Raw genomic sequence first — 14,934 nt, 5'->3', positions numbered from 1 at the left:
TTACATATATGGTCTGTGTATGGTTCACTATTATACATGGGTAATGCACTGGGTCTGCAATGAAAGATCTTTCATGTATTTTCAATACAAACTCGTAACTTTTAACCTAATTTTCCCACCTCTCAACGAAACTGGTCTGTTTCAGCTGCTCAGATTACACAAGTGAAACATTAATAGGGAGCTTGGGAGACCATATGGCAAGCACCAACCTACTGAGAGTAAGGTCCTCATTTATTTTACTGGAGGTGTCTGGGTCTTGTGCAGACCTTTGAACAGGCTATGTTAAAAGTAATGTATATACTAATGAAAGTTTTAAAATCAATTGTTTAAGTAACCAACACTTAAATTTAGACTTGGATAAACAAGGGTTATATTTATTCATCTATATGAATATCACATAGGTTATAAACATTTAAGTAACCAAATTTTGATTTTATTTAAATGTGTTCCATGAGATACTGTATTATGCAAACAATATACATTTAAATTTCTAATTTATCTGCTAAACACTTAGATACCACAATGTATAAGAAAGTTAAGTTGTACTTCCATAAGAAATCTATACAAAGTTTAACTAAATAATTAAAAACTGTATCTCTCATATTACAGTGTTTTATCACAGCTCTGATAATCAAGTTCTACAGACATTCAAACAGACAAATCAAAATAAGTTACTAATTTCTCATAAAGCTTGAGATGAATGCAATCCATCCAACTTTCATTTCTAAGACTTAAAATGCCTACCTTGACCAAAATAAAAACAACAGGTTAAAAATACTCCTGTCTATATGTATGTATAAATACTGGTATGAATTCTATATATCCAGCTAAAGCTAATATACAGAACTGCAAAAATCTTATATTAACATTAACTGTAGCTAATTAACAGACCTATTATAGTAATGTAACAATGGAAGGAACATAAAATAAGATACAATCAACAATCAGTGAGATAAGTTTAGTGACAATCATAATACTGTAATACATTATGTGAATGAGGTAATGTAAGAAAAAAAGCCGGTGAAGAGACATAAACATGAGACTACTAGCAGTGCTGAGAAAAATTATAATAGGTCTGAAAAAGTACTGGTGTCAATTTTAATTATGAAAAGTAAGCTATCTCTACATGTGATTGTTGGCTTTGAGAGGTAAGGTATAAAACAACTGTTTTAAATAAGAAAAGTTTTTCATAAGTGACGAAACTGATCATATCTTGTGCTTGGGTCCTAACTTAATGCCACCTGCTTGTCTGAACATCACTTTAAAATTCACTAAAATGGGTCATTTCATAATTTGTCTTTTTATTTTTTAATACACTCCTAGGAATCTTTAGAAAAAAAATAGAAGTTCCACTTCTAAGGTTTTCCTTAATTTCTGCATTAATGTAATGGGTCTTGTCAATGCCTTTTAATCACAGTGAAAATTTACAACCAAGTCTGAAAAAGACAAATGAACAAACCAGTGATCTTAAACTCTACTTTGTAAATATGTTGTTGTTCTGTTATTGATTAAAGTCTGTCATGGCCTAATGAGTGCATGCATAGAGATCTCATCACTGAGAAATAACAGCAATTACCACATTTCCCAATGTCAACCACTTTTTCTTATAATAAAACAAGGAAATTTGCCCATATGTCAAGCGTATGTCAAGGTTACGTTTTCCTTCATTTTAACCCCAAGGGAAGGTTATCTTTGCTTGACAGTAATCAAAACTTTTGTACATGACCTCTCAATGAAGTGCAAAAATCATTCTTAGTTAAAATAGTAAATAAATATAAGTATCATAAAAACAAAATAGGTATAAACAGTCACAAAGATTCCTTATGTTGCCAGATTACAGTAGTAAACTAGTTAACAGCTGAGCAGTAACCTAATTATTGTACATCAATATTACCAGTATTTTCCCTTTCTCCAATATCCCTGAATTTAAGGAAACATTACTAATTGACAAAGTACAACTGCAACATGCTATAAGGGCTTACTGGTAAATTGTAATTTGGCAAGAATACTACAATCAAACTGGAAGTTTTGTAATCCAGTCAACCCCCGCAATTCGCGGACTTCTCTATGGACCTTATACTTACACCCATTACTCATGATAAATTAACGTATTTGCCGTATTTTTCTATAAGAATTATTATATCAATTTCATGATTAAATGCACTTTTTGTGATAAAACTATTAAAAAACCAAGTATAAGCAGTTTTAGTGGGTTTTTCTCGAGTTTGAATGAACAAAATATAGGCAGTTTTAGCGCGTTTTTATAGGGGTTCCAAGTGTTCGCAGATTCTCGCTATTTGCGGGGGCGGGGGTTCCACTGTATACCGTATATTTCCCTGTATAAGACAACCTTTAGATAAGACCAGGCAAAAAGATATGGCAAATTTTCATGAATCTATCTCATATCTGTACTATAAGACGACATCTAAATTACAAAGGCGAAATTTTTTTGGGAGAAAAGTGGTTACCAGTACATACTACATACTTGCGAAAGTTAAACAATACAATTATATTTATAATAATGACGACAAATAAAGGTTGGTTTACTTGCTGTATCCCATTACAGTATTACTACTACTTTTATTATAGTTACTATTATTACAGAATATAATAATAGTCATGTACACCACTTGCATTTGATATAGTTTACATTCTCAAAATATCAGCTGATCGAGTGTTATTGATATCTTTATTGCCATTAATTGTTAGAAGAAATATAATTCAGAGATGTCTTTTCTTGTAAATCAATGGAGTTTGGTTGAAAATGTGCACATACAGTATTACTTCATTGTATAAGCATTAGGTGTGATTTCTCCAGTTCTGGACATCACTTTCGCCTTGCCGTTATTCGTTTTATTCAGCCTTGGCTATAACCTGCAGCTTTAATTCACTATTCTTTCTTGAGATCTCCGTTGCATGAGGGATGGACAAAGATGTATTTTATTTTTACTTATGTAAGCTGCCATTGAAAATTGGCAAGGTTTAAAACTTGACAATTTTAACGGAGATCTTACTAAACGCTTGTTAGTTACGGTCAATGATGTCAGCAATCAGCTATTTCTCAATTCGGTTGTTTATGTCAGTACAGGTTTACAATTGCTTCATCCAGAATTATAACCACCGGATTTTTTTTTAGTGGAGAGTGGAGTATCATTAGTATACAGTTGATGAAATGGAAAGACAGAGAGACTATTGCCTTGGTTAGGTTGTTACACGTATATATTAATTTCAAAAGTTGAATAATAGTTGTATTGAGAATAATGATAATTTTAATGACACTTGTTTTACTGTATCTAATCATATTGCATGTATTATTGTAATACAATATATATGAACAGAGCGATGATGCGCCATTTGCATTCTGGTTTTGTTTAGTCTTTTCATTCTGGTTTTGTTTAGTCTTAAAATAATCAGCTTATCTCGTTTTACCGCCATTATCAGTCTTTAGTTGCTGAATGGAACTCAATTCGGATACTTTCTTTTCATAAATTATAAAAGCTGGGTTTAACAAAGCCAATTCTATATCATGTTTTTCATACATACGTTGCCTGAAGGGGAACCCAAGGTTTTGTTTAAGTTTCATTGCCATTCACAAACAACTGCTAATAACAATACAATAATGTACGATAATTATCGTTCATGTGACTGAATTGTTGTACAGTTACAAACAGCTTTGTGTGCTGCCTCTCTTGATGTTTGCTGCGATTTTGTTACAAAAGCATGGGGGAACGTGAAAGCAGAAAGTGTCATGAAATCATTTAAAAAATGCCATGAATGGTACCGAAGATGATTTGTATGATAGTGATAATGGAGACAAAGTTGACTCACCAGAATCCGACTGGAATCCCAATGGTGGTGGCATATGTGATGAATTTTTTTTATATGTTGAGGAACTTTTAATGAATAATGAATATGATGTTATCCTCAATATTATTACTACCGTAATAACACTATCATTGAAATCTCTGTTAGGTTACCGAAACATAAAGGTTGTGAGTGCAACCGTAACTCAATGTTTACATTTTCTCAGCTGGGATCTCATAGATAAAAGTTGGTTTCTTGATAGAGAATTATTTGTCAAGTAGGTTATTTGATATGAAGATATGCCAATAACATATAAGGTAATAATGGTTTTAATACCTTTATTATCAGTTTATTTCATAATGTGAATCTTCATGTATGTTGGTGGTTATTGCACCAAGACTGAGGCTAGCCTACCATTACACAACTTAGAATTCAAGGTTTGATTTTTAGAATTGCAGTGTAAGATGACCCCAGATTTTAAGGGTGAATTTTAGGATTTAAAGGTTGTCTTAAAAGCGGAAATATATATGGCACTAATTGCTATTCTAGGATAGTTTCTTCAGAAATATGACAAATTTTTTAATAAATTTGTATTTTTCATAGCTAACAAACCTTCAGTCTTAACAATAGGATAATCTTCTAGCGCAAGCTGGAGGAAACAATGCATGAAATATTTTTAGGTTTTGAAGATTAAAATTTCAATTACTTTTTTTACAGAATTTATATTGTCAGGATTTTAGTCTTTATTTGATTTTTATTTTTTTCTATTTACAGTGTCATATTTGCACTATATTTGTTAAAGTGTAACCTTGCAGTAAAACTTTATTTAATATTTCTAATACAGATACTCCTCGTTTAAAGACTGGGTTCCGTTCCAGCGACCACGTCGTTAAACACGTTATTCCCTTTATTTTGACTAATAGCATTAAGTTTCAGTCATATATTATACACAGAACTAGTTTCTGACATAGCCTACTACTTGGCAAAGTTCTGACAATGCTTTATTACATTTTAACTTCATTTCATAACTTCATATAATGTATAATTTTCTTTAAAATAGTGTACTTTATTTAACACATTTAGCCTACAAGTCAGTCAATCCAATACTAAATTTTTCTCAGAATCTGCACATCATTTAGCAGTGACTTTCATATTCTAAATTTGGAATTTCATAATTATTGCTATTAGTTTATTCGTCATTTATTTTTATTGTACTGGGTAGTGAGATGAAAGAAATAATGAATGAATTTCAGCGATCATAGGGCATTTGAATATCGCCGTAAAAAGGTAAACAAAGCACAATGCCACCTAATGAGGAAAGTAAACACTAAACTATTCGCTAATGTCGCTAATGGGATAAGCATTTTCTAACATTGATAAAGATTTATGTTTGCACTTCTTACCTCTAGTATCATCTGGTCTCATGGGTTACATATTTAATACGTATGTAAATACACAGTTGTATAAAAAATTATCAAACTGTATTACATTTAAGCCTTTCAAGCATACTAAGAGTAAGGAGTTCATGCATGCCAATTGTTTCATTGTTTTGATTAATAGATTGACTTGGTAGACTTCTGAAGTGGAATATTTTAAAAAATATATTTATTTTCAAGTTCATATAAAAAACATATGTGACTTCACACATTTTCTTTTCACTACGAAGAATTCACACATTTTCTTTTCATTACTGAGAATTATTCTCACTAAAACAAGGAGATCTGGCGTAATTTTTGCTGTCTTGAAGTTGTAAACAAACGTGGTGCCACCTGTTCAGTTGCACAACAAACTAATGGCAACTGAATCAAGCCAACCAGAGTTTTCCCAGACCGTAGAATGCAGACTTTAAGAGGTTCAACTGTACAGCTTTTCTTTACAAAGTACAGTGGACTCCCTGTATTCCCATTCTCCGGATTTGCAGACTCACACATTCGCAGATTTCTCTCGGGAACATTTCCCCGCATTATTCACGGAAAATTTCCCTATTCGCAGTAATTTTCTATGAGAAATATCCACAAATTCCTGGGTTTTTTTTATCAATGTCATCATAAAATGCATTTTTTTGTAATATAACTGTTAAAAAACCATATAGTATAAAAATTTGTAGTGGGTTTTTCTTGAGTTTTAACTAACAAAATAGGAGGTTTTAAAAATCTTTATAGGGGTTCCAACTGTTCAAGGGATCTAACTATTCATGGGGGGGGGGGGGAGGTATGTATCCCTCGGGAATACGGGGACCACTGTATATTAAAACCTTTAAAACCTTACTTATTGTTTTAGCCAAAGATTTCAAAGTTTTCAAAACCTAGGCTAGGCTAGATTATTGGCACTGAATAGCCTTTCTCTTGGCCACCATTAGCAATGTTTTTATTTTCATTTTATGGTTTTTTTCTCTCTCTTCATGTTGTTGTCGTAACTCCAAGTTGTCGTAAAACGAGTATGTCGTTAAATGAGGAGTACCTGTATTTCCTACTGCAGTATTTAGATTTCCTTTATCCGAGATTAAAAAAACAGTTGTGTAAGTCTAGTACAATCAAATGTACCTCAACAGTTGTAGCCCCATCATTACACGAACTGAGATGCTGTTAGTTAAGAAATTTCTGAAACGACATGACTGGACAGCTCATTTCTTGTGTTACTTTGTAATCTGTTGAAAAAACATAATAGTACTGTACAGTATTTTTTAATAAATAATAAAACTATGACACTGTAAACACTATGCTCTACTGGTCATGGCTTTCCAGTGCACACCAATCAAATCAAAGCCATCATCTCATGTTAGCATGTTTTTTTTTTTAACATTTTGCTGGCCAGAAGTGGGGCGCATCTCCAAGATTGAAGCATCCTGATGGTAGGAAATTTGATGCCCTAAATTCATACAATCTGTGGAGAAATTCTAAATGGGCTAATGAAAAGTTTTTTTTTTTTTTTTTTTTTTAGAACCGATTTCATCTAATCTCATCATTTCTTACTCCTACAGTCTACTAAGGCTTGAAATTTTTGAAAATGAAACAACATAAATCCATCACTATTTTAGCTACAGAAGCAAAAAGTACCAGTATATCCCAGGAGGCTCATCTCAGTGGCCTGGTTTGGTCTGCCTTCAAGAAGCTCCATGTACTCTTTAGATAAAACCATATGCTTCTACCCTGAGCAGTTCCTTCTGAATTATGTAGAGCTCCTCTGCATAACAACTGTCCTGGCTCTTAATTTCCACTAAAATATTCTTCAACTCGGTCAAAAAGTTTCAACTTCTTTGTTATACAAAGGTATTAAGGGCAGATCTCAAAACAACTAATCGATTGTAAAATTCATTGCTTACTGTTCTTGCACAGTTTCCATTTTTAACTTGGAACTCTTGACCAACCACTGCCTTTTTAGACATTTAAAAATGTTCCATGTATATACTAAAGGTATTAGTGGGTAATACTCTAAGTAACTTATTAATTGTACGTAAATTTTTTATCTTACTGATCATACACACAGTCTCCGTTCCTAAATGTGGAACTCTAATCCATATGATCCAAGTAGTTCATCAATGCACTTCTTGCAATAGCCTAGCCATGCCTATCTTGGTCTAATCAACATAAATTAACTTTACTTACCTCATATCAAGGACAGATACATAGCATCAAACACACCACACTGTAAAAGCACTATTTTAAAACATCGTTTTGCATGACCAAGGTTCTTTTAGAAATTCACAACCTGCATAACAAAAAACAATATCAGCTAAATGCTTGTAACTGTAGCTTTATAAAAAGGCATTTTTAACCCTCTCTACATTTTTATTTCTATATTCCCATTGTTGCCAGAGAGTACTAAGTATTTCTATAATTTCTTTTAACCTTTGTTTCATAAAAAAAACTCATATATTAGGGGAAATACTTGATTGTTGAAGACCTAAGCACATTTTTTTATTGGGAGAATCAAGATTCAAATAAAACTAGAAAAAAAATGGAAATTCAATTGCAGATTCCAAAAAAATAACTGTGGATTCTCAAGAACAAGTGATACTCAAAAGCCAAGAGAGTGAAATACTATAATGTTTAACCTACTTATATAAAAAGAGAAAAGAATCTAAGTCACAAAAGTATTATGCCTTATACAATATATCATAATGCCCAGGTCTATATAAAAGGTGAATGATTGGCTCTTTGTCTTCAGGGAAATCATGTGTTGCAACAGCTGCACCCTCTCCTCTATCTAGGTACATGACTCGGACACCCACACCTAGGGCAGCAGTAAGAGCAACTATATGAAGGTGATCACACTCCCTGTACATTGGTTCCACCTCCTGAAAAGACATATTAAATCATTTGGTAAAAAAATTGAAGTTTTTATCACAGGAAAACATGCTTTCATACAAACCCATTAATTGTAAAATTCCTTATTTTCTACACTTCTTGCACTGTAGGCATTACTGTTTTAGCCATCTATTTTACCTCTATTCCTCCTTCCTTTCTTCCCTCTTACTATCCAACCACTATAGTTGCTACTCACAAGCTACAGGTTAATTCTGAGCTCTGCCAAATCCTTCATGGATATCTCCAAATATGACCTGCCTGAGCCATGGCAATGTGTTCCTATGAACTAAGGACTATTTGCTCCTGTGCTCAGAATCATCTTGGACACCCGCTGATGCCACTAGTAAGGCCAGTATCACAAAAAAAGAGACCACATTGCTTGGCCCACTTTCTGGGACTTTGCCACACAGCTGTAAGTACAGAACGATCTCAACATCTAACAAGGGATGTAGCGTGCTCATTCTGCAATGAGGCCTGGACTGGCAGGAATGCAATCTTTATTGGTACATCCAGGAGAAGGGCCTAGCCAAGAGGATTTTAAGATGGCCTTGTTAAACTCTTCAAGACCAATACCAAGTCCCAGCTGGGTGGTCTGCCTACCAACCTAGGAGTGAATTGGCCAAGTTTGACAAGTCCATGCCTTCTTTTTCTTTGCACCAAATGGACAGTGCCTACAAGAGATCGAACCTGCTGTTGTCTTTAAAAAAATTGTATCTAAAAGAGGATCAGCATTACAAAGAGTTGGAGATAATGCAACAATTGTAAATTCATGTTTAACAATTATCCTCTGTGATACATAGACAGATAAATATATACATTTCCATTGCAGACAGACAACAGATAATTCACAGAAAGTTGAGCAAGCTGAGTATCAGTATATCAAATTTTCTTAATGCTAACTATGAAATATCTAACAGAGAAGTGGTTTGGATTTGTGCATGGCCAACTACCCTATTTGAACTTTTCCAAAGATTATGCCAACTTCTCTTTCCTACAGAAATGAGTACACATTTTCTAATGATATTTAAACCATGTTGCTCCCAAACTGTTCTCTACTTTAAAAACCTACAGGTCTCCTTTCCTCAGCTGAGATGATTCAAATTTGCTGAAGAATTTAGCCAAAAATCCTATCTCATCACAACTAGACCGGACAAAGGTAAAGGCACCGCACTGCTGGACAAAGAAAATTATACAGAAAAGATTAACCATGTCCTAAATTAGCTTAATAAATTTACTGAACAAAGTTCTCCAGGGTTTAGTCCTATTTTCAAAATGGAAGACATAATTAACAGAAATTTTAAAACTCTGAAGACTAATAACATCATAAACAGGTGTACTTGGACCTCTTTTCTTCTGGCTCTTCATATGGTATCTTGCATAGTTCATTTAAAATTCGTAAAGAGAATATTCTACTCAGACCTACTTTTGCTGCTTAAAACTAACCTAATTTTCATAGTCAAATTTCTTGTGTCTCTTCTGAAACCCCATAGCTTATATGAATACACACTACCAAATTCTGTTTCTCTGATTTCTGAAATTGCCAGCAAGATAAATCTCATTACATAATTAGTCATGATATTGAGTCATTATTTACAAATGTGCCCTTTCAAGAAAACATGAACAATCGTTTTAAACAAACTTGTTAGTAATCTAGATTATTCTTACCATGTTTTTAAGAAGTAAGATTTTAAAAAGTTGCTCAAGCTCTCAATACTTGACACTCATTCTATTTTTAAGGGAAGTTATAAAATAAACTTGATAACATTTGCAAGTACAATCATGTGACATTTAGAAGAAGAATTTTTTTATCAATGTCCTCTAAGGTTCAGACTGATCTTTTATAGATAATATGCTGGCAACTTCTTTCAAGTAAAGGGAACGTGCAGTCTTATTTTTTTTTAAGTTTCAACAACAATTTCATCATAGCACTAAAATTGCTAGACAGCAGACATCTCTGAAAACTGGTGAACATAGGAAAAAGACCTGTACAGGTTTAAGCACAAACTTTTTTAGCTTCTGTTTTCATCATTTTAAGATTATTGATATACTGAATGTTGTTCACAGCTTTTGCTCCTTCATCTGACTGGATATCCTTCCACAATGAGATTCTTTTTTTACCAACATTATTACAAGATTAACAATTTTACTAAAAATTTATCTCGTAAAAGAATCATTTCTAGATAAACTTTATCAGTCAAAAATCCAAATATCCTCTATTCCAAATATTACTTTTTATCCTCATTACCATTTACTACTGACAATGCAAGATAGAAAAGAAATTAAGAATGTCATTTTGAACAATTTTCAATTTTGGATTTGAAATTGATTAGGTGTGATTCAAGACCAGACTCAAATAATATGTTTCGACCACATGAACCCTGATACATATCCAAAAGAAGAATAGTAAACTCTTCTTTTAAGTTTTTTTATTGTTGGATGCTGTCATTACTGCAGACAAAGTTAACATAAAGTAATAGGTTTTGGTGTTGAAACACCAGGATTTTTTCTAGCTTTAACATTGTGGTATTTTTAACTAATTGTATTTTTTGTCATTCAGTTATAAAAATACAAAAGGTTTGTCATTTACTTTTCCATTCAAAATCAAGTCTTTTAATAAGTAAAAGAATATGTACTGTATATCCAAGTTACATAATTTTAGTTCAACAGAGTGAAACCCCACATACAGACTAAACTCAGTATGCAACATACCTGTTTACAAAATTCTTCTACAGTTCTACCACCTTCAATAAAAAAACTAAAGAACTCTGCATTCTTCTGCAAATGAGCAGAGATTAGAAGGCGGAGGTAAACCACAAGATAATCTGATGTGCCAGCATCATTGATAATGGCCTCAACTCTCCCAACACTGCCACTCCCCTCTAAGTCATTAACAACTTGCATGAACTGGGGGTAAAAAACAAATCTTGTAATCAGGTTATTGGAAAAATTATTACTACTATGTACTTTTAATTCAATACTTATTGTTTCATTTGGCATTTTAGTAATGTTATTCCTTATCAGCCATCAATTCCATCTCAAGTTGTTATTTTGCTTTATTATTAGATATTTGTACTGTGCTTATGGCTATACTTAAGGGAAATACAGATACTATATGTAAAATTTATAATAATGATCTCAAGGGTCAAACAAAAAAGCAAACACCAGAAGCATAATGAGCCATTAGTTGGACAATAAAGTGGTCACATACTGCCATAATTCTTCCAGTCCCAAAGGTAAAAATTTACAATGAAAATTACAGTATTAGAAAGGCTGAGTATTTCTTAAGATAAAAAAAAAAGGGTAATTTCAAGAAAATAAACCTAACTTGTTAAACTTACCATATCATGAAAATCTTCTGTTGTGAATTCTGGAAAGCCCATTTTGAAAAGTTCGTCCTTGCTTCCTTCAAGGTATTTCTTGAATCTGGAGGTCATACAGTAGACTAAATAGGGATTGTGGTTGCATGTAACAATTGCAATCTATTCTATTAAAAGTGGCTTCAAGTTAAATGACCAAAGGGTTAAAGGGTTAACTAGGTATCTCAGAATTCTCTGCTACATAAATGTTATTGTTAATTAAATTTCAAATAGTTTTCCAACATCAAACTGCTAATACTGTAATATGACGAATGATACAGTGCAAAATTATTCTTTCTAGCGGATGTGAGAAGAAAGCTTGTCAAAACTTCGACAAGAGAGATTGTACTTTACTGGTTGTAATGTATCTTTGCATATATTTTCCTCCTTTATGTAAGTGGAAATGCATATTGTATGGAAGGAAAGTATCATGTTTTGTTGTATTTGTATTTAGTCAGGTTTAACTGCTGATCATCGGTTGTTTTGATTGTTTGGGTAGTTTCCTGAGTGTTTTAGTATCAGCCAGCAATGGTCAAGTTGGGCAGTCACACTACATCAACCAGTGTGAGGTTGTGTGAAAATGACTCCTGGACTCAGCCATAATTAAGACAACGTTCCCGTAGTCTCCGAGAAGTCATCAGTGACTATGAACCAGCACACTTGAGTATTCTCAGGTCAAAGTTCGTTTAGGGGAAGAGCCATTACGAGATATGCATATCTAGAATAAGGGTAGTTTTCTTGTGGTGTTCTTTGAATGAGGATTATGAAGTATAAACTGTGATGAAAGAGAGTCTCAAATAATTCAGGTTAGGATAGCAAACTCAACATTCACGGTAACACATCCATCATTCGCAATCACTGTAAGTTAATATCATTTATGTACTCACTGGTATACGCAAAGTAATGTCATGAATGTCAATTAAAATGAGTATAATAATCTGGGTGTTGTAGTGTGGAACTTCGGCTGCAATTTGGTTATTCACGTTTCAACTCACTATAGGGTATGCAATCCCTTGTGATTTGAAATGTTCTACTTATTACTAAATAAAATAGTTTAACTAATCATCAGTGGTATGTCTGCCAAAGGTTGTGGACATGATGACTGCCTATGCTTCAACATTATTCTTTTCTTGATGATAATGTTGTAGCCCAGCATGAAAAAAATTAAATAGTGACTTGAATAAATTGTATTTAGTCATCACTAACCCATGTCACTGGAAGAAAGGGATCCTTTGAGGCAGAACTCATTGCTAGGTCTTAATGAAACTCCTTGCCCTAGCAGTACCAGGTTCAGTCAAAGAATGCCTACGCCGAAATTTTTTTTAGTTCTATGGACAGTTTGCTCCTACAATGTTTCCACACCTGTTGAACATATCATGGGCGGAGGTGGCCTCTCTTCACAGATGAAAGACATTCACTGCTTCTACGAGGGCATGGCATCTCATGACAATCAACCAGACAACTTTTGTATCCAGCAAAACAAGGGGCAAATTCTCGTAAGGTCCAGCCTTATGGGAATGAGTTGGGAATTAATCAAAGGTTCAAAGAATGTAAGGTGTCTTATGGATAAGTGTGTTTGCAAAATTCAAGACAAGCAAACAAAAGGGAGTCCTAAACATGATAGACAAATAGGAAATAGGCAAGATATGAATAGAAAGGAATGATGAAATATACAAAATGACAAATGAAAACTATTGGGCTAGTCATGGACATTTTGTCTCATACTCAAAGGAAAGCCTGGACTAATGGCACAGTGAATTAATGATCTGACTGGCAGGTTGAGCTGATGCAGATAATTGCTTGAGTATATCTCATGCAGAACCCAAAGATTATAAAACAAGATGTATCCCCACCTTCCTGAGCATGTCTAAAAGAAAATTAACACAGAGTACAGTGAGGTTTTATGTAATAACATTTGCTCTTCAGACAGAACTAACTGTCTCAGAGGATCTCTGAAGTACTAAACAACCACAACTACTGTATATGAGGCACTATAATAAACGCTTCAAAACCAAGGCAACTGCATGACCATAACAGCAAAAAAGACATCTTAATTAAGCAATTGCTAAACTAAAAGTAGGGCTGAAAGTCAGGTGACTGGGCAGTGTCTCACAGCTCACCTACCAGCCAAAAGTTAACTACCTTATTACCAAGCTTCAGCAACTGAACCAACATGTGCTGTAGGTACGTATAGCCATACAAAAGTAAAAAGGTTTATATTCTTGTAGAAACAAAGAGCATTCACATACTAAGCCCAAAGACAACCATTACTACTTAATCATTGTACACGTTCTCATTTATACATCATTTAAGAGATGGGCTTATGCATTTGCTGTCACAGTAAATTGTCTCTAATACCAATTCAATATTGATAGTATACCTAACAATGAACTTCACACATGACAAACCTTACCTTTCCAATTCATCTCTGTGATAAATGCAATATTCTAAATATGCAAAAATAAAACCTCGGAGGAAACAGTTCCCATCTGGTCGTGTTCGGCGGACATTTGAGAATTTTGGCAGCAGTGTTACTACCTGTGCACAATAGAACACAATTAATGAATTATATAGTACGTATAGTTTAAATCAGATGACAATATTTCCATTATCTTCCACAATACCTTAAAAGAAAAGCCCTCTAGTACTGTATATCTTAGGGACACACAAGGTAAAGGTGTCAAGTAATATCCTCTTATGAGAAAAATACAATTTTTCTTTTTCTTTCTCATCTTCTACTACTTTACTTCCTAATGCATCTCACTTTTCTATTGAGAAATGATACTGTTAGTATACAATAAAGTTTTGTACATACTTACCTGGCAGATATATACTTAGCTTATGTCTCTGACGTCCCGACAGAATTCAAACCTCGTGGCACACGCTACAGGTAGGTCAGGTGATCACCCTCTCCCGCCGCTGGGTGGCGGAAATAGGAACCATTCCCGTTTTCCGACCAGATTTTCTCTTACACCTATCTCCTGAGGGGAGGTTGGGTGGGCCATTCATCGTATATATCTGCCGGGTAAGTATGTACAAAACTTTATAGTATACTAACAATATCATTTTTGTACATGCAACTTCCACGGCAGATATATACTTAGCTGATTGACACCCTTGGTGGCGGGTAAGAGATAGTTACTCAATATAAACAACAATAAAAACAGGGAAACAACATCTGTAGTAGGTCATATATATAAACTTATTTAAAACCTTGGTTCCTACCTTATTGGGCAGAAGACTTCATGATTACTGTCTATGAGTCTGCTTGCCTCAAGAGTTTCAGTGGGGATGAGACCTGACACTGATAGCTCTTCTGGATCGTGTCAATGGGGGCGAGCCCGCTTACTTGACAGAGCCTTGTCTTGGATCATACCAATAGGGGCTGACCCACTTACATGGTAGAGCCTTCACCTTTGTCATATCAACGGGGACTAACCCTCTTGCATGACAGAGCCTAGGTCCAA

The 14,934-nt window shown here is 34.0% G+C and overlaps 1 protein-coding gene across 1 annotated transcript in view; it reads right to left on the bottom strand.

Annotated features, from left to right (window-relative positions):
• Positions 1–420: 420 nt before the first annotated feature.
• The window catches only part of LOC135211190 (ubiquitin thioesterase otubain-like), a 41,822-nt gene continuing 27,308 nt past the window's right edge, over positions 421–14,934 (bottom strand). The window contains exons 4-7 of the mRNA XM_064244405.1: positions 13,881–14,005; positions 11,450–11,534; positions 10,821–11,015; positions 421–8,101 (exon numbers count right to left, since the gene is read on the bottom strand). Coding sequence (XP_064100475.1) covers positions 7,901–8,101; positions 10,821–11,015; positions 11,450–11,534; positions 13,881–14,005 — 606 coding nt within the window. The 3' untranslated portion in view covers positions 421–7,900. The remainder of the gene's footprint in view (positions 8,102–10,820; positions 11,016–11,449; positions 11,535–13,880; positions 14,006–14,934) is intronic.

The sequence above is a fragment of the Macrobrachium nipponense genome, chromosome 4 (genome assembly GCF_015104395.2).
Source record: "Macrobrachium nipponense isolate FS-2020 chromosome 4, ASM1510439v2, whole genome shotgun sequence".
Taxonomy (NCBI): Eukaryota; Metazoa; Arthropoda; class Malacostraca; order Decapoda; family Palaemonidae; genus Macrobrachium; species Macrobrachium nipponense.
The sequence above is the reverse complement of the archived record's forward strand: the minus strand, read 5'-3'. Positions and strand labels throughout refer to the sequence as shown.